Source organism: Protopterus annectens, chromosome 8.part0, assembly GCF_019279795.1.
Source record: "Protopterus annectens isolate FY-2018-M chromosome 8.part0, PAN1.0, whole genome shotgun sequence".
NCBI lineage: Eukaryota > Metazoa > Chordata > Ceratodontiformes > Protopteridae > Protopterus > Protopterus annectens.
This window is the reverse complement of record NC_056741.1, coordinates 1,627,646,998-1,627,665,662: the sequence shown is the minus strand read 5'-3', so window position 1 is coordinate 1,627,665,662 and position 18,665 is coordinate 1,627,646,998. Positions and strand designations below refer to the sequence as shown.

Sequence of the window (18,665 nt, the reverse complement as noted above, 5' to 3'; positions counted from 1 at the left end):
CTTTTGTTTTTTTTCCCAAAGATCTGTGGTTTCTCTGCATTTGTTTTTCCTTGCTAAGTCAGTAGTGCTGTGGTGCACTGGTAGCATTATTGCCTGACAGCTACAGGTTCTCTGGTTTGATTATTGGCTGGGGTGCCTTTGGTGTGGAGTCTGCATGTCCTCCCATCTTTTAAAGAACATGTGTCGAGGGTTTCTCCCTGCTCTGCTGAAAATGAGCTTTTGTTCCAAGTCAGACTTTCCTGGTTAACAAATGTTAAATAAAAATAACAGGCATTTGAATTTCAAACTTCATATTCTTCAGAAAAGTACACAGCACAAAACCTTTTATTCAAGGTATTTTCTAAGTTTATAACATGGATATTTGAAATTTGTCCCTATTTTTTGGGACTGTATTCCCCCATTATTGGCTTCGTCCAGGTTTTTTGTGATAAGGTTGAAAGCTATGGTGAGAACTGAATTCACCGAGTATGTTTGTGGGCTGTGTTCCCCCCATTATTGGCTTTGTTCAGGTGTTTTGTGCTAATAGGTTGACAGCTATGGTGAGAACTGAATTCACTAAATGGCAGCCATTTAATTTTCAGTCTTCCTCTCTTTCACAAGAGATGATTTGATATAGTGGTATGTTGCTCTGACTGTTTTGCACAGGGTCCCCTGGGTTAAAGACTTGGCAGTGAAATGTATGGTGGCAATACAGCATTATATTCTAGCAACCTTCCAACATTATACAAGCAATGTTTAAAATGTGTCCCTGTTTTTTGGGCTTTTGTCCCCCCCCCCCAATAAATGTTGGCTTTTTCCAGATTTCTTGTGCTGCAAAGTTCAGGGATGCATCTGAGTGTCGAGTAGATTTTACAAGGAGCTGAGAGCTGCAGGGGAACAAAAGTTTAGTGCTTCTTATGAGTCTGCTTGCATTGTTAATAGCACAACAGGGAGTGTACTTGCTTTTGATGCAGAAGACTGTGGGTTCTACTCCCACAGTAGGTAGATGCATTGCTGATACTATACTGTGTTGTAAAGGAGGTGGATGCTACAGTCCTTTTTGGTGAAGATACCTAGTAACTATGAACCTGTTATCAGTTTGCCATCCATTCCCTTTTGCGATATTACTAGCTTATCTTTTTTTTAATGCAACATAGGCAATTTATTCCTCAAGGGCAACAGGTACTGTTTGTAGATGAGACAATGACATATAAAGTTGTTTGCTAGCAGCAACCTCAATAGTTACAGATTCTTTAATGTGGAATTATTTAGAGGACTTATTTCTTCAGTGTGTGCATATTTACTGATACTGGTAGACTGTAGAAGTTTGAATAGACTTTTATGATGGAAATGTTCTGAAGTGGGCAGTTTGGTCATTAATGGCGCATGCATTTTGTTTCATTGTTTACTGGAAAAATGTTCAAAATGATAAGTTTAATATGCCCTCTAACAACTGTACTGTATTGTACAAGGAATATTATTTAATACAATCAGGAAGGTGCATCAAAGATCATGTGTATGTTTTGTGTTCAAGGGGTCTATGTTTTTTTTTTTAAAACAGCCCAAAGTTAATCTTTTTCTGACACTGGCAAAATGTATTTTCTTTGAATGTGGGTTTCAATGCTGTTTCAATGAATGTGAGTTTCAAGGGCAGAGAAGTTTTAATGCCAAGTCTATTTTCATTGTGAGACTGCATTGCTTTGTTTAGCAGATATCTATTAAAGTTTTTGCTGTAAAATGCAAAATAAAACTTTCAAATGAAATCCAAATCATCGCAGAAGTAAAGCAGTATGCACATTACAGTGTTTATGGTAAATGGGGTGAAATAACCAAGGAATGGGACTTTGGAATGGCTGCAGGGGGGAGGCTCCATTCAACCATTTTGTGAGGGGGCCCTTCCTAATTGGCCATTACTCAGATGTGAGTGTAGTACCAAATACATGCTGTTGCTTATCAAATTTTTCTGACCTGAAGAGGTGGAATTATGTAGAGATCCAAGATGTGCAAAATGTGATGTTTGAGAAGTACCCGGATGATGTTATAGGAGATGGGATGGATATCCTATTTGATAACATCTCAGGCTATGATGAAAGGCTTTCAGCCACCAAAATTAGGAAGATTCAAAGGGACAAACAAGATTTCCAGGGTGGTAATGGTTTTTAATGGTCTAGGGATGTAACTAGCCACAATTTTCAAGCACAGCGCTCAACAGGGAATGGGTGGAGCTATCAGAATGTTGGAATGGGTGAGACATACAGCGTACACTCCCAGCAACCATTGCAAGCTCCTGTGGCCTAACCAGTTACACTGGCAGTTGCAATAGTGTTGAAAATATTAGAAATGAACCTGCCCAAGACACGAGCTAACAATTTGAATGGAAACACTGCAAGCAGCAGTTTCTCTGCTGTGGTGAGCAACAATACTGTTGTGAGGCAGAAATCAGACATGGTGCCAAGAAAGAGTCCTAGTAGGGCGGAACGGAGCTTGGTTCTATCTGATGCAGTACAACCTACTTTTTTATTGAAGGATCCGCTCCCAATCAGAGGGTGATCCAGGAATCACTATATGAATCCCAGAATGAGATGACCATACAGAGAGGAAGAGGTGATAAGGACAGGGAAAAGGTCAAAGCAGGTTTAGTATACAACATTTCTTCTGTTACATTAACTGAAGCACAACTTTCAGTTCTTAATAGAAGCCTGACATTTGTTTCAGCTCAGCAAGCCGATTTGGTGGATGTGTTACGAGATCTATGGCTATTTGGTAGGACTATCACTGAAAACTATTTTTTGTAATATGGTGAATGGGTGTATATTTAAGAAGCCTAGCACTTTTGTTCCTCCTGCAAATCCGACTATTGAATTGTTTCAAGATGTTTGTGGCAAACTAAGGGATAAATTTGCTGAGAAGCAAAGTACTGGTTTTGTTAATATGTCAGGTACTGAGAGGCAATCTCTGTTAGAGCTTAAACATATGAACAGCATTGAGATACGATCAGCTGATAAGGGGGGTGGGATTGTGCTTGATAAAGATGTTTATATAAGGAGCATGTTGAACTTGCTAAGTGAGGTTGATACCTACAATCCTATATCAAGTATTGCATTGAAAGGGATTATGGACAGAGTACAATTCTATGTATTTGATTTATTAATAACCGGATCAATGTCGGAGCCACTGTTTGAATACTTTAAAGTAGATCAACCTGTTGTGTATGGCCTCCCAAAGGTACATAAGGATTTGAACTATCCACCTATGTGACCCATTGTATCTAAGCAGAGGCTGGGTAACAGAACCACTTTCGATTTTTGTAGAGCAGAGTCTTCGTTCAGTTTTAGATAATTGTCACACTGTTCTCAGACACCAATGGGTTTCTCAGTGAGTTAAGTAGTTATACTGATGTTATAGCTGGCCCATGTTTTTTCGTTACATTAGATGTAGCCTCTTTATTCACCGTTATCCCCAACAGATGGGGTATAGAAAATGTTAGGGAAGTACTCTGTGCTAATGGTTTTTCCACTGGTAAAGTTGAATTTATTTGTACTCTTCTAGAGGTTTATCCTTGAGAATAATGCATTTATCTTTAATGATACTTTTTACATCCAGAAGGCTGGCGTGGTTATGCGCACTGCTTGTGCCAATAGCTACGCCAATCTATCACTAGTTAACTGGGAGACCAAACCTGTCATTTCCAACAGATATTGTGCTTTGATAAAATGGTTTAAATGTTTTGTGGATATTTTTATGTTGTGGCAAGACAAGAGAATTTACTGCAGTTTTTGCATTATTTGGATGGCTTGAATGATTTTTTGAAATTCACTTACACATACTCATCAGATGAGATCGAGTGTTTGTATGTGAAAGTAAGTAAAGATGCTCTAACACTCCATTTCCTCTACTCTGTACAGGTAGAGTGTTAGGAGGAACAATATACTACACAATAGTAGTATGCACCCCAACTATACCAAGCTTAATGTTTTGAGAGGGCAGATCTTTCGGATGATGCGTCTCCATAGTGATGCACAAATAACATTGGCTTTAGCTAAACTGAAGGAAGAATTTATTGAAAGGGGCTATAAACATGCAGTTATTGACACCCAGATTAGTGATGCTTGGAAAGAGAGAGAAAGAAAGAGGGAGAGAGGAATGGGAGCTGTAGACCCTATTTCTCGAACATTTCATCCGATACTCGGATCAATGTGAGTGGCATAAATATTCCAACTGGTACTACAACGGACAATGTGGTGGGGATTAAGATGCCACTAACTTTTGCTAGCAATATACGCATGGTCTGCGATGTGATTAGGAACAACTGGGATATTCTTTCGACAGTACAAGAACTGAAAGGAGTGATAGGCCAACAACCCTATTTCACTTTTAGAAACAATCGATCCCTCAAGAACCAGCTTTGCTACAAACCTTTAGGCCATCGAGATCATGTTCACTCTGAGAGAATGGGGACTTAATGCCTGCAGGAGATGCAGTTTGTGCATGCATACATGTTGGAGGGTTTTTTGCACATCCACAGTTAGGCTTTGAGATAGACACAACCTTCTATGCTGATTGCCACACTAAGAACATTGTGTATTTTTGCTTCTGCATTATATGTTTTTCATTGTACATTGGTAAGACCAACAGAGCATTTAAAGACAGAATTTTGGAGCATCTCCGGGACATCAGAAATGCTAAAGAAACTAGTGCTCTGGCCATGCATGTTGCTCTTGAAGGCTCCACACACAAGTTCAAGTTTTTTGTTTTGGAAATTCTACATAGTAGTATCAAAGGTGGTGACCTCAGCAATAAAACCGAAGCTGTTGAACAAAAATGGATTCTGCGCTTTTAGGCTGATAAGCCCCCAGGCCTGAACAGGATGGTGTCGTTAAAACCATTTCTCAAAGCTAGAGCCCTTAAACATTGATTTCTCTTGTTAGTTGGTATACTCTGTTAGTTGGTGTGCCTCCTATATAGGTTTATTCATGAATGTTTTTATTCTTTTGTATACATGTGATACATGGAAATCTTTTATATATGTTTTTTATATATACATTATACGTAATAAGTTTTAAATGCTATGTAATTTTTTAACACTGTAATTATGAGTTTCCATCTTTATACATTTTTTACTAGATTTCGCACACATTTTATATTTATGACTGTTTTCCTACATGGTATGAGTGGGTTAATTCTGCTTGTTAACCTACATTCCCTATTGGCTGTTCAGTGTTTAAATAGCCTTACTAGTAGGTTTTTTGTTATTATATGGTCTGATGAAGCAGAGGACATCCGTGAAAGTGCTTACCCTGTTTTTTCGTGTTATTAAAGGAGTGGTGCATTGGAACCAACCTGCCTTTTTTACATTTCAAATTGTGACATACTTGTTGCACCCAATTCTAGTGGCTCTGGATGTGGCCAAGCAAGGCAAGGAGCAGTTATGCAGTGTAAGTGTGCAGAGTATTCCCCCATCCAAGGTAGACCACAAGTACGACCATGGCTTTTCATATGTCCTTGATTTTGCAAAATGTTTTGGTTTTCTGTCATTTTTATACTGTTGATTTATGCTTCTTATTATTCAGAAAATGCATGCTGTCGCAGTCCCCTGTTGCTCTATGTTTAAGTAGCAATGCTTTAATGACCATCAGGTAAGCTTGTTGGAGATTGTAAGATGCAAGTAAGCTTTAATAAGCATACTGTTAAAGAATTACCAACACTGAAAGCCTTTTCATTGTTGCCATGCAGAGAATATTTACATAACTAGATAACGTATAAGCCTTAGGTATTGAAATGCATATGACAGTATTTGTAATAAAGGACAGGATTACAGTATTTTCAGAAGCTCATTACATTTAATAGGTTAATAGATTCATACTAGGCTAACTGCCCTTGTGAGCCATTTTAAGCCTAGCCAGTTATCCCTTGTGAGACTCAAACCCTGCACCTTGTGTTTGTAAGGCAAACACCTTAACCATTAGGCCACCCTCGTTAGAGACTTGCAGTCATCTTTGCAGGCTTTACCCATAAACTAAATAAAATGCCAATCATGTGTGGTCCATAACTTGTGCAGTAATCCTTTAAAGCAGTTTATCTTGAGCTTTCTTGTTTGCTGTTCATTTTTTACATTTATCATGTCTTCCCCATGAAACAAGTAGACAGTTGTTCATAGACTCATAGATTAGTACTAAGCTAAATACCCTTGCGAGCCATTTTAAGCCTAGTCAATTATCTCTTGTGAAACTCAAACCCAGCACCTTGTGCTTGTAAGGCAAACACCTTAACCGTTAGGCCACCCATTAATTCAACTTTTAAAGTAATAGTGTATCTATTTTCTGAAACTCTCTTTCCTGATTGACATTTTTTTAAAAAACATGTTACAATGTATTCAATGGAATTATGTTAAAATATGTTAAAATACGTTAAAAATACATTAAAATAATGTACAATGGAATGAAATATATGTTGTATAACAGATGCTAAATACCTTATATAATATGCATTTAGCATTAATTAAAAATGATTAAAACTTTGAATAAGAAACATTAAAAAGGAAAAAAAAAAAACTTTCCTATTGAATACATTGTAACATGTTTTTTAAAAAGTGCTTAACCTGATTGTTTGAGTTATGGAGCGCAGCCTCTAAACAAATAAATACTTCGTCTGCCCCGTTCGAGTCACGTTCACCCACCGAACCATACATCACTTGGCCTCCGTCTAGTGGACTACATTTACGGTGCTGCTTTTGCTTTTTTTGTTCATTACAAGATATAAAACAGTAAATTTATTTGGGCTACGGTTTAATAAAAAGTTTATAAAGTTTTTATTAAAAAACAGCCCAATAAATTAAGGGCAGACAAATGCTAAAAACATCTGTGCACTTCACTTCAACCATTGCTTAAACAGCCTAAATCTGTTCCTTGTATGTTTTGACATGAATAATCTATTTTAAACCACGTTTGCTGAATTAGTGCTCTGAAAAGCACAGTGCCACATTTCCTCAGAATTCACCTGCAAATAAGCTCCAATAAGCTGCCTTTAAAAAGCAGAGCTGCTGGCAGAAGACTGTTTTAGCAATACAGGAACTTAATTAGGTACGCAAAATCTTGCTCATAATGTGTGGATAAACATGGAGATAGCTACTAATCACACCATCTCATAATGTGTGGATAAACATGGAGATAGCTACTAATCCCGCCATCTTCCCACAACAGTATAAACACAAGTCTAAGTGTTGGCCTCAACCCACAAAACTTTCTGGGTTTTCTAAAGATATAGCTGTGAAATTGGTCCCAAGAAATTACATATTTTTTTTCAGGTAACAGCCTTCAGAGGCATGCATGCAAAGTGCAGCTAGTCTAGCTAATGAAAGCACAAATACGTTTTAAGAAGCTAACTACACACTTACCTAATCTTCCAATAAGAATATGGGCACACTTGTGAAATTACTGGTTAACTTATTTCCCAAAACCAGCATGTGACAAATGTCAAGCCACCAAGCAACACACACTCCATTTCAACCAGACAGGCTGAGATACAAACTGGCAGCTTCCCCACTCTTACACTCACTCAGCATGCAGGTATAACTGTGACAGGAGTCTTGAATTCATCTGGGAATTCATTCAGACATTTGCTTCTTCTTCCCAGTCTGTCAATGTTTACAACTCTCAGTTTCAAAATTTGTCAGGCAGCAGGTCTTTTTTGGATAAGAAACATTTTTACAAGTGGGGATATCACACAGAGATTGCTACTTTCAGCATGTTACTTGGTAATTTTATAAAGCCGAATATAAATTATAATTAGAACTGCAGTGCAAGGAGAAATGGTTTGAGTTGAGTACTGCTTGTTTTTTTTAATACTTTATTCTGACTGGCATTCCAGTAATGTATTTAAAAAGTAATTTATTTTTTCATGCATCACAACCTTTGCGTTTCCATCTAGATATTAAGTAAGTTGTCATGTAAGCCAATGCATTGAAATATTGTTTTCTTCTACACTTCATTTTGTCTTGATTGGACTTTCGTAATGATGGCTTGGCACCCAGGGCAGCGTATTTAAAGTTCCAGTTGTTGTGGTTTTGAGCATAGCCTCACCCCTTTCTAGTTGGCCACACTCCCTCCCATTGACCCCATCCATTCAGCTGTCTCCTGCAGCCCCCCCTTTAATTTGAAGTCACCAGCTGCCACTGCCAACTAGGAAGCCGCCTAGGGCGTTGCTTTAGCAGGGGTGCTTTTCTGGTAAACTGGATGGGGTATAAAGACCAGGAGGGGGGCACCAGGTGGTGTGTGCGTGTGTGGGGGGTGCTATGGAGCCCTTTTGTCTAGGGCACCACTTGCCGTAAGGCCGACCCTACAAAATGCTCATGCACTATAACAATGTAAGAACTTACTCAAAGTCAGTGGGAATCTCTTACTTTCGATCTGTTTGTACCAGATATGCACCATCCTCTGGAAGAATGTGACAAAAAAGAAGCACAAAAGACCTTTTTTCAAACATTATCACTGCACATAGTGCACCTAGTTGATAAGACTACTACCTGTCTCACTTTCTGCAGTTCTGCCCCTTGGGGGGGGGGGGGCTTGAAAATGGTTCTCTAAATGTCACAGAAATCTTTGATACTACATTTAAGTTATCTTAACATATAAAGTATTATAAATAACCAACATTTAAATTTTTCAGTATAGCTGCCAAGAGCATTTAAACCTCTGACTGATCTAATTACTTTGTTTCACTATGAAAGGGGAGTGTCAAGTTCTCCTCCTCTGCAATAAAAACGATGGAAAACAGCTTCACGGCTTTCTTTTTTTATAGCAGCTGCTGTGCTCCTGACATTACCAAGATTAATTGCCCATCGATGATTGACAGCAGTACCTACACATTACTGGAACCATACTGTAGGCAGAAAAGAAACCTAAGAATTGAGCTAAACTGTAGGAGAGGGTGGAGTTTTCCTTTAAAGTTGTTCCTCTTGTTAACTGTTGGGCTAGTTTGGTAAGGCATTTCCAATATAAGCTTGTGGAACATCTACAAACATTTTTTTTGCTTTTGGTGTAATGTGTTACTGGACAATTTGTAGTCTATTTTTCATGACATCTATGCTTACATCTTGATGTTGTGACATTCATCTTAATCTGCTTGGGACTTGTATATACTCTGCCTGTGAATAAACATGAGGTGTGATCACGGGACTCCGTTAGGGTTTAAATCACACTTTAGGGTTTTGTTTTAGGAGCTTTTGTGGGAAATGCTGGCCAAAAAATTTCTTCACAAAGCTGATAAAACAGAGCACTGTTTATTCTTGGTTTTGATTTGCATACTCGCATTTTTTTTTGTTTTTATGGATCTATAAACAATCACATAACTAATCAGGTCCTCCATCAAGAAAATAAATAAGTAAATCTTTTTTCTTTTCTGACTTTACCAGCTCTTCTATCCATTCCTCAATATTTACTTATACTTTGGAATTTAAGTATTTTTTGCTACCTGAATTTGAACATTACTTATAAGATCTATACTGTAATGCATTTTATCTGCATAATAAAGTATAAAAAAGATGTTTTAGACCTGCAAGAATTTATGCTTCATACAGAGAAAAAAATTATAGGGTTAATAACGGAGTGCTTCTAGTATTTGAATAGTAATCCCTAAGAATACGTTTTCTAGCTAACCTTATATTGCTGAGGGGCATTTATCAAATGCCAGGAGCACACAGCCTAAATTCTTATTCTTTAGGAATGAGTTTGCCATGTGCTCTGGGATGTCATGTTATCCGTTTTTTCAAATGGCTTGGTTATGGGCACTTTCCTAAAAGGAAACCGTATTTGGCTTTATATTAACATGCAAAATATAAAAAGGCAAAAGAGATTTTATAGTACTGACAATTATAATTTTGTTTTCCAGTTAACAGACGACAAATATTTTATATGTAATTTTTATGCTATTTAGTTCAGTAGCAAGAATAGTACCCATTTTATACAAATGCTGTGGAATGTCAGTGATCATTTTTCCAGTTCTGTTAGGCTCATTTAAGTTTTTTCAGTCTTCCTCTCTAGGACAATTGTTTCTATGGTTCATATCTATTTTACTGTACTGTTCATTTAATTTTCCAGGTGCATACTGTTTTTACTACGATACATGAAATGAAAGAAAGCTGTGGTGGTGCAGCGTTAGCGTTGTTGCCTCACAGCAAGAGGTTCTCCCGTTCAAGTCTCTGCTGGAGCACCTTCTCTGTGGAGTCTGCATCTCCTCCCCTCTGTCGAGTGAAAGACATGCGTAGAATGGGCATGCCTTCGTTGAAGTTGGGTGTCGAGCTGGCACCCATAAAAAATCTACTGCCAATCATTAGTGAATCGGAGTTCCGCTGTGGCGACCCCTAACCGGGAAAAGCTGAAAGAATAACACACTGAAATGAAAGTAATGATCATACAGAGACTAACATTTAAATGTTTCATGCTGAGATTCTAACAACATCCTTTAATAAAGTGCAGCACTCACAACTTTCAGCTACAGAGATTGTTCCCAGATTTTAGTTTAAGTGACTTATACTTCATATGTTATATGACCCATGATTGTATGCATTAAAGATTATATATATATATATATATATATATATATATATATATGTCACTCTGATTGCTTTGTGTTTTTGTTTTTATACCTTACCCTGTGGAGTTCAGACCTGATGAGCTGAGGGCCATTTGAGAGCTGCTCTGTGGTGTAACTGCTGGGCATGGTGAAGAAGGTCTACTGGAGTTTCCAGGAGACGACGAGGACATCACTAGAAAATTGGTAACATATTGCCATAGTTAGTAAATTGCACTAGCATTAGGCCTGAAATCTTAACTTTCTGCCTTACTGCACAGATTTTTACTACAGGTCATAGGTTTATTTTATGAAATTATGTATTTATTTAGGTTAGTAATTCACTTGGATGAATGATGCATTCACTGTTCCAGTATACTTTTTACAAAGTCAACCTAGATCATACAAAAATAAAGCAGAATCATCATTCAGTTACAATTCAGTATAAATAAGTAGCATTTATATACCAGCAGCCAAGGCAATACAAGGACAGCAAAAGAACCTTATGGGCTACATATGGAAAGAGATGAACTCTAAAGCAAAAAAAAAAATGTATATGTTTTGCAAAAGAAAAAAGGAATGCTGTATGATATTCACTTAGCTATCAAGTGTGTTAGCGAGACACAAATGGTGATAAGATTTTGAATAAACGGTAGTGTGAAATACTGCTTTGCTGTTATCTCCATAGCCTGCAGCAGAGATCAATGCAGAAGGAGAGAGGCAGGTGGCCTAGCAAAAAGCAGAAACATCATCATAATAGTAGTAGTAGTAGTAATAATAATGTGAGAAAGAAGAAAGAAATATAGATAATGGCCATAGTAAGAAGATTTTAGTATACCAAAGATGGACCCCTGAGACAGACTTGAGGGTATATATATTTGTGGCACCTACTGAAAGATTAATGATGACATTATTTTAAATGTCAACTCAGCCTGGATAAATGACATTATTTTAATCATTGTTATGTAGGCCAGGATAAATAATTTTAATGGATTGATTTATATAAGTGCCTACAGATTCTGACATATTAACTAGAACCATACAAATGAAATCCAAGTTAACAAGCATTGTTTTTTTGTGGAATTCCGTAAAAGAATGCTGGTTACAGAACTCTATTCCACATTTTTGATCAAGTGGGAGTACATCAAGATGCAATAATATATGTGAATTAGCCAAAGAAATAAACAATCACAAGAACAGACTTATTCTTTCCACATACTTTAAAAAAAAAAAAAAAAAGAATGATTTCAAAAGTTCTAGTGAACAATGTTACTAATTTTATGTTTACAAATATTCAGTTCCTAAAATATTGCTTCATAAAACTTAGTAAATCAAAATAATTGTTTTGGGGCAAAGTATTTACTGTTCTCATGACTGTAAAAGTGAAAGGAGGATTATTTTGGGGGCGATTTACTTACAGGAATTTATATTTTAATCCTGATGTGTAAATCACTACTGCCTGTCAAAACTATATTACCAGTATGTTAATGTCAAGGAGAATTAATGGTGGTGCAGCATTTAGCGGTCTCCTTACAGCAAAAGGTTCTCTGGTTCGATTCTCAGCTGGGGTGCCTTCTGTGCAGAGTCTGCAAGTCCTCCCTGCAGTCACGTGGGTTTCCTCCTGGTACTCCTGTTTCCTCCCACATTCCAAAGACACGCAGTAGGCAGATTGGGCACTATAAACTGGCTGTAGGTGTGAATGCGTGCACAAGTGTATGGTACAAATGAACTACCGAGGCAGGGCCAGCCACCTGAAGATGTAAACTTTGCCTTGAGATGATTGTCACTGTTGAAATGACACCCCAACCCTATGTGTGAAAGGGGTTGAGGACGGATGGATTTTCACATGCATTTCCTACACATCTTACCTGGAGTTTCAGGAATTAACTATTCAGCATTTCATTACTCCAGAAGATTGGGAATATATATTACACACATAATTACCTACAAGATGGACAGCAATAATATATAATGAAAACTGAACAAGATTTTACATGATACCCAGGAAAGAAAGTGAAATAGAATGGCATTGATGTGAATTAGTGTGTGTGCGTGTGTGTGCGTGTGTGTGCGTGTGTGTGCGTGTGTGTGCGTGTGTGTGCGTGTGTGCGTGCGTGTGCGTGCGTGCGTGCGTGCGTGCGCGTGCGTGTGCGTGTGCGTGCGTGTGCGTGTGTGTGTGTGCGTGTGTGTGCGTGTGCGTGTGTGTGCGTGTGTTGGATTAAAAGGCAAATGTTCACACATTTTTCAGGAGTTCATCACAAACTAATCAGGCAGTAGAGAGGGGTAAAATATAAAACAGTCATATTGCTTTCAGGAAATTATAGATTAAATTTTGCTGAGACTGGTTCTTTTTTTTACTCAAATATTTTTATTGAATTTTAAACATTATAACAAATTATATGTTAATATAGAAATATCGTCTTATAATACAGCAACAAAATAAAACAACAACAAAACTAAAAACTGTTTGAAACTGGTAGTTAAATGCATAGAAGGTAAAATAATGACATTTACAATAGCTAAAGTATCAGAATTTATCATGACTAAGACACAATCTTTAGTAGAAGGCTTGTTCCATGCAATTTTCTGAATTCAAGAATAATTAGAGCATCTGTTTAGCATCATATAGTACATATAGCAAGCTTGGCCATATACACCCTTATAATGTGAGGAAAAAAAAAAAGAAATAATGATTTACAAGTACAACTGTAGAGTGCAAATGTGGATGTGCTGGGAATGGGTTCTGGAAGTATTTTATAAATGGGAATAGTTTTTAAGGAAGAAAAAAACTAAAGCAAAATCCATTGCAAGATGTATGATATAATATATGTATGATATAACATCTTTGCCTGTACTGTTTCTGAAGTTTGCCATGAATCTAATGCTAATAAATGTTATAGCATTCTTCAGTTAAATGCGACAAAACTGCAGAGAAACAGATTAAATAAATCTGTTTTATAGAGAGATGCCTGTAGAGGTCAACTTTGGATAGGGCTGATATCTGACAGGCCGTCTGCAGCCTAAATTTTGCTTTCCTCTACTTTTACTCATGCTGCTGTTTAATTCCTGCGTTTATTACATTTAATCAAGAAGGTGGTATCTTAATAACTCAACGGGGTCTTGCTCCTTTTTTTATTTTTGTTTAAGCAGCGTCTCTTTACTCTATTTTCTTATTTACTGTTTGTTTACCAAGTAGGTGGGCTGGTCTATTTTCTCTTTTCAGCCATGACCTGGGGTCACTGGGCAGGAGTACACATATGTTTCAGTGTTGATGAATACAAGATTATGGCCTTAAAATCAGACCTCAGTAAGCTAGGCCAACAGTCAACTGCACGTTATAGACCCTATTTCCCATACACGTATCAGGTGCACATTTGAAAGATGTCAAACCCTTTTTATAGGATTACTTCTGAGTTGGATAATGTCCAAGGATAATATTTGAATGTGTTTTAAAGGGTAGTAAGCCATTTACAGCTACAGGTCCTGATGGGTTAAATATATATATATTTTTTTTGTTTTTTTCTTACTGAAAACTGCTTGCCATCTGATTCCAGTCATGCAGTACTTCCTAAGCTTTGGTCATCTTCCACCAAATTGGAAAGAAGCTCTGGTGGCATCAGTCTTTAAAGGAGGTTCATCTGTTGTGATTGAGAATTATCTTCCTACAAGTCTGACCCATATTCTTGCGAAATGTTTGAGTGCATTATTAGTGAATTTCTTGTAGAACATCTTCACTCAGGTTTTGATCTTTATCAACATGGCTTCAAGGGAGAGGGCATTCTTGCTTAACCAATTTTATAAGTTTTTACAAGATAGTGTAGGAAGCCTTAGAGCAAGGCCTTATGGTAGATGTTGTATACCTAGACCTAGTCCAGGCTTTTGACTCTGCCTCATAAAAAAATCTTAAGTATTATGAGTGATAGCAATATTAACACATTTATTACAATATGGATTGGTCACTGGTTGGAAGGGAGATCCTGTAGCATAAAAATAAGAAATGTTTGATTAGAAAAAAAAAAGAAGCTGGTGCTCTAAAGGGGCTCAAACTGTTTACAATCTTCATATCTGATTTCCCAAGAGATAATAAAACCTAGTGCAGCAAATTTGCCAATACTAAGAGCCAGGCTAGGTTTCAAGAATTGTTGGATACCTTTGGCACATGGGTAGGAAACAACTTAATTGTATTCAATGAAAAGAAGTCAAAAGTTGTTCACTTAAGTGTCAACATAAATTATCCTTACTCCCTCTTTAGCATTCTTTTCGGAGATGTAGCAGCTGTAATGGACCTTGGGGTAGTTATTGATAACCTGTTTACTTTTGAGGCAGATGTGAGTATAAGAAAATGTTCTAGATCTATTAGAGATGTATTGAGATCTCTGTCTCTCTCTAAAGTAGGAATAGGTGATAATACCATGGTATAAAATAATAGTTAAGCCTCATACTGAATACTGTACTCTTGTTTATCCTTTTAAGAATCACCAATACCAGTCTGGAAAGTAGTCAGGTTTCTTACTATGCAGGCTATTAAGGTAAAGCAGTTCGTATATAAACCAAATTTACAAAAGTTGCAATTACATTCTGTTCATTACAGATTAATAACAGGAGATTTAATTAAAAGTGTATTCATAACTCCGTATTGTAATGGAAATGCCCATTAGATACTTATAACAAAGAAGAATTTGTAGTTATACCCAAGACTCTTAGAATTAAAAACTGAACCTTCCATTATATGGCTGGACAAGTGTGAAACGCACTACTACTAAACATTAGAAAGGCCTTGTCTAGATCCAAGTCTATAAAGAATGGCACAGTAATGTCAAATCCTTGCAATAGGTTAGTAAGAAGTAATTATTTTATTTATTTATTTCCATTTGCTTACTGGGATAGTCACCAGGCAGGCTAGTTGGTCTGCAAATCCTTTCCAGATGACCTGAACCAAATCATTATAATGGTTGATATTACAGTGATAAGTAGGTGGGTGTTGTAGGTAAAACGAGAGGCATAAGGCTTATAAATGTCATTAATAAATGGGGGAAAAATGGTAGTGGTCCTTGTACTTACCTTTTGAGACTCCTGTCATGAAAAGTACCTTTGTGTGTGTGTGTGTGTGTGTGTGTGTGTGTGTGTGTGTGTGTGTGTGTGTGTGTGTGTGTGTGTGTGAGATTCTGTCCGTCCGCCTGTCTGTATGTATGTGGACTTTCTGCCTTAAAAATGAGAAATCAGTTTGATCGACAGCTATTAAACCATGCTACTGTATTACCTCCAAAATTATAAAGTTTTGTGTTTGGCTAGGAGTAAGTCTAGAATAAGGAACAGTTTCAAAGGCTATTCTGAGGTTTAAGAGCAGACATCTTGCGAGCTGTTTTTCATATTGTATGATACTGATAACTGAACAGATAGCATGTCAGGGCATTGTGATCACTAGGGAAATTGTGCTAACATATTGAAAGCAGGTCATATTTATTAACATGGTCTAAGCATTATTAATATTTTTCAAAAGCTTTAGCTAGAGAACATATGTTTACAAATGGTCTACACATTCCACAGAATGCAGAGGAAGCAGTTCTGGGAAGACAGACAATTTGAATAATTGAATTTACATGAGACTATGTACAAAATTAAAAACAGAGATAGTAAAATGTGGGTTAGGGGCTTAGTGTTTATGGGTGAAGCATTCTTTAACAATGCTAGATAAAAGTTAAGTTACTTTCATTTGCATCAGTCTAGCTACTTTCATAACCAATGGCACATTTAGTATGGCAGCACAAGGTTTTGTCAACCACGCAAAACTTCTCTTATTTGCCCTGAAGTTAATAAGTCATCCCTCAGTGCAGTAACACTAACTTCTTTTTCATTAGTGCTTCTTCATTTGCTTCCACAACTAAACAATTAAATGTAAACACCCTTTGGATATAGACTGTTCCACGTTGCTTATGTTTTGTTCTCAACCCCTTAAAAATATGACTGAACCTTTTATACCAGTTGTAATATCTCGTTGCTAAAATTCTTGATTTATGATGCTGTTGCTTCTCACATTATACAAGGCTGAGGGGTCTGATGTTTTTATTTAATTTTATTTTTTGTCAAATCTAGTTTGCTGACTTTTTTCTATACTGAATTTCTTGCCTTGTTTTAGGTGTGCACTTTGAAGGTACTATCTTGATGAAGGCATCAGAAGAAAACTCCATTCTTGTAGGACAGAATGATGATTTGTTACCCTAATGGGCCTAATATACTGAGGTCCATATTAGTATTCACAGCTAACTAGAACAGGGTAGACAGCAACCTCTTGACCTACAACAGACATTGCCCATGACTCAGACTTGTAACACACTGTGCTGAAAACCTGAAACGAATCATACCTGCTAAGGAGATATTTTATACCTTTTGTACTATGAGACAGGCTAGACTGTATAGTGTGTCCACAGTGCGACACAGCTGAGCTAACCTAGCTGTTAACACAGAAATCAGTGAAGAAGACCTCTGTCTTTAACGCATACAATTTCTAATATAGTTTTTAATGCTCTAGTAAAGTCTTTCACTCCTAGAAGCCACAAAACCTACCAGTAATTTGACCTACACCATTGCCTTTTTATGCCACTCAATTATTGAACTGATGGAATTTCTTAAGATGAGACCTACAGACCTGAAGGATGTAGAACTTAGTGTCACTATACAATGTAATGAAATCAGATTCCACTGATAGTTACAGGGCCATGGGTTATGATCCAATTATATCATACTGCTAGATAAACTGCACACTGGGGGACTTTTTTTTTGAGGCATAAGGACTATGAAGTTATTGTAGTGGTGGCCATATCAGACCACTTGTAGAGCCTTTGATTTCTACATGCATGTGTAGGATGGGATTCATATTTTGAAGATTGGGGTTATGAATTGGAATTCAATGCAACTTTCCTCACTTTGGAAAAAATACATTTGAAAGCAAAATGGTTTGACTGGTTGATTCAGGGGTATATGCCACAAACAATCTCCTGTTTCAGATGCATCAAAACTGAGTCACTGAGACAGTTACTAAATTGCTGTAGCAGCAAATATTCACCTGTGGGTTAATGGGAGATGTAAAGATATTTGCAGTTCAGTCCATCTGTTGTTGTATTTGGAGAAGAGTACTACTTGCAAAATGTTGGCATGGCTATGGGCACTGCTTCTGCCAATAGCTACACCAACCTCGTATTGGCATATTGTGAACATACCTACTACCTCATTCAACACCACGCAAGTGAGACAGGGTGCACAGACAAAACCAAGTATATTCAAAAAACACCAAAAAACACCAAAAAAAAAAAAAACCCCAAAAAACGTCCAGCACTAGGGAGATAGAAAACCATAAGCAGAGCTGACTAGTACATGCCAGAATTAACTTAATTAATTGAGGCTGGGCTTAAACAGAGCTCCAAGTCTGACAATCCAACCAGATTCTTTATTACTTAATATAGAATGCCAACCTGCAGGTTATGGTTTAACGTGGTACTATTTAAATGTTTTGCCGAAACCAGTATGCTGCTTGTCACATTAAATCCTAAATTTTATCTTTCTCCCTGGTGCTGGACTTTTGCTGTTTTTGAACATATTGGGAACATACCAAGATTGAGAGGCAACAGGTTTATCAGTCATTGTTTATTATAAACATTTTGTTGATATATATTTTTTTATGGAGTGGCAGCTCTGACTTGCTCAATTAGTTTATTATTTATATGTAAGGTACTAGAGAGTTTTTGAATTTCAGTAGTAAAACCTCAGCAGAGTCAATAGATTTTTTGGACATTACAGTTCATAGGGATGCTCTAGGTAGTTTTAAGACAGGCATATATAATTAGCCATGTAAGAAGAACTCACTGCTACATAAAAGTAGCATGTATCCTAGGCACATTACTAGAAATGTGCTTAGAGACAGTGCCTTAGAGTTATGTGACTACATAATGATGATGCATCTTTGGATCAGGCCCTTGAGTTAAAAAGGGATTTTTTACAAGGCTATACTGCTAAGGGAATAGATTCCTGTATTTCGAAGGGGAAGTTTGAAAGAAAGAGTACAGACAGAACTTACTTTTCGAATTCGATGGAGCATGTAGTGGCACCTGTACAACAGCAGCATG

The 18,665-nt window shown here is 37.1% G+C and overlaps 1 protein-coding gene across 3 annotated transcripts in view; it reads right to left on the bottom strand.

The window, feature by feature from the left end:
• The window catches only part of POU2F3 (POU class 2 homeobox 3), a 479,623-nt gene that overhangs the window by 16,573 nt on the left and 444,385 nt on the right, over positions 1 to 18,665 (bottom strand). For all 3 annotated transcript variants that reach the window (XM_044081151.1, XM_044081152.1, XM_044081154.1), the window contains one exon: positions 10,627 to 10,741. In XM_044081151.1, coding sequence (XP_043937086.1) covers positions 10,627 to 10,741 — 115 coding nt within the window. The remainder of the gene's footprint in view (positions 1 to 10,626; positions 10,742 to 18,665) is intronic.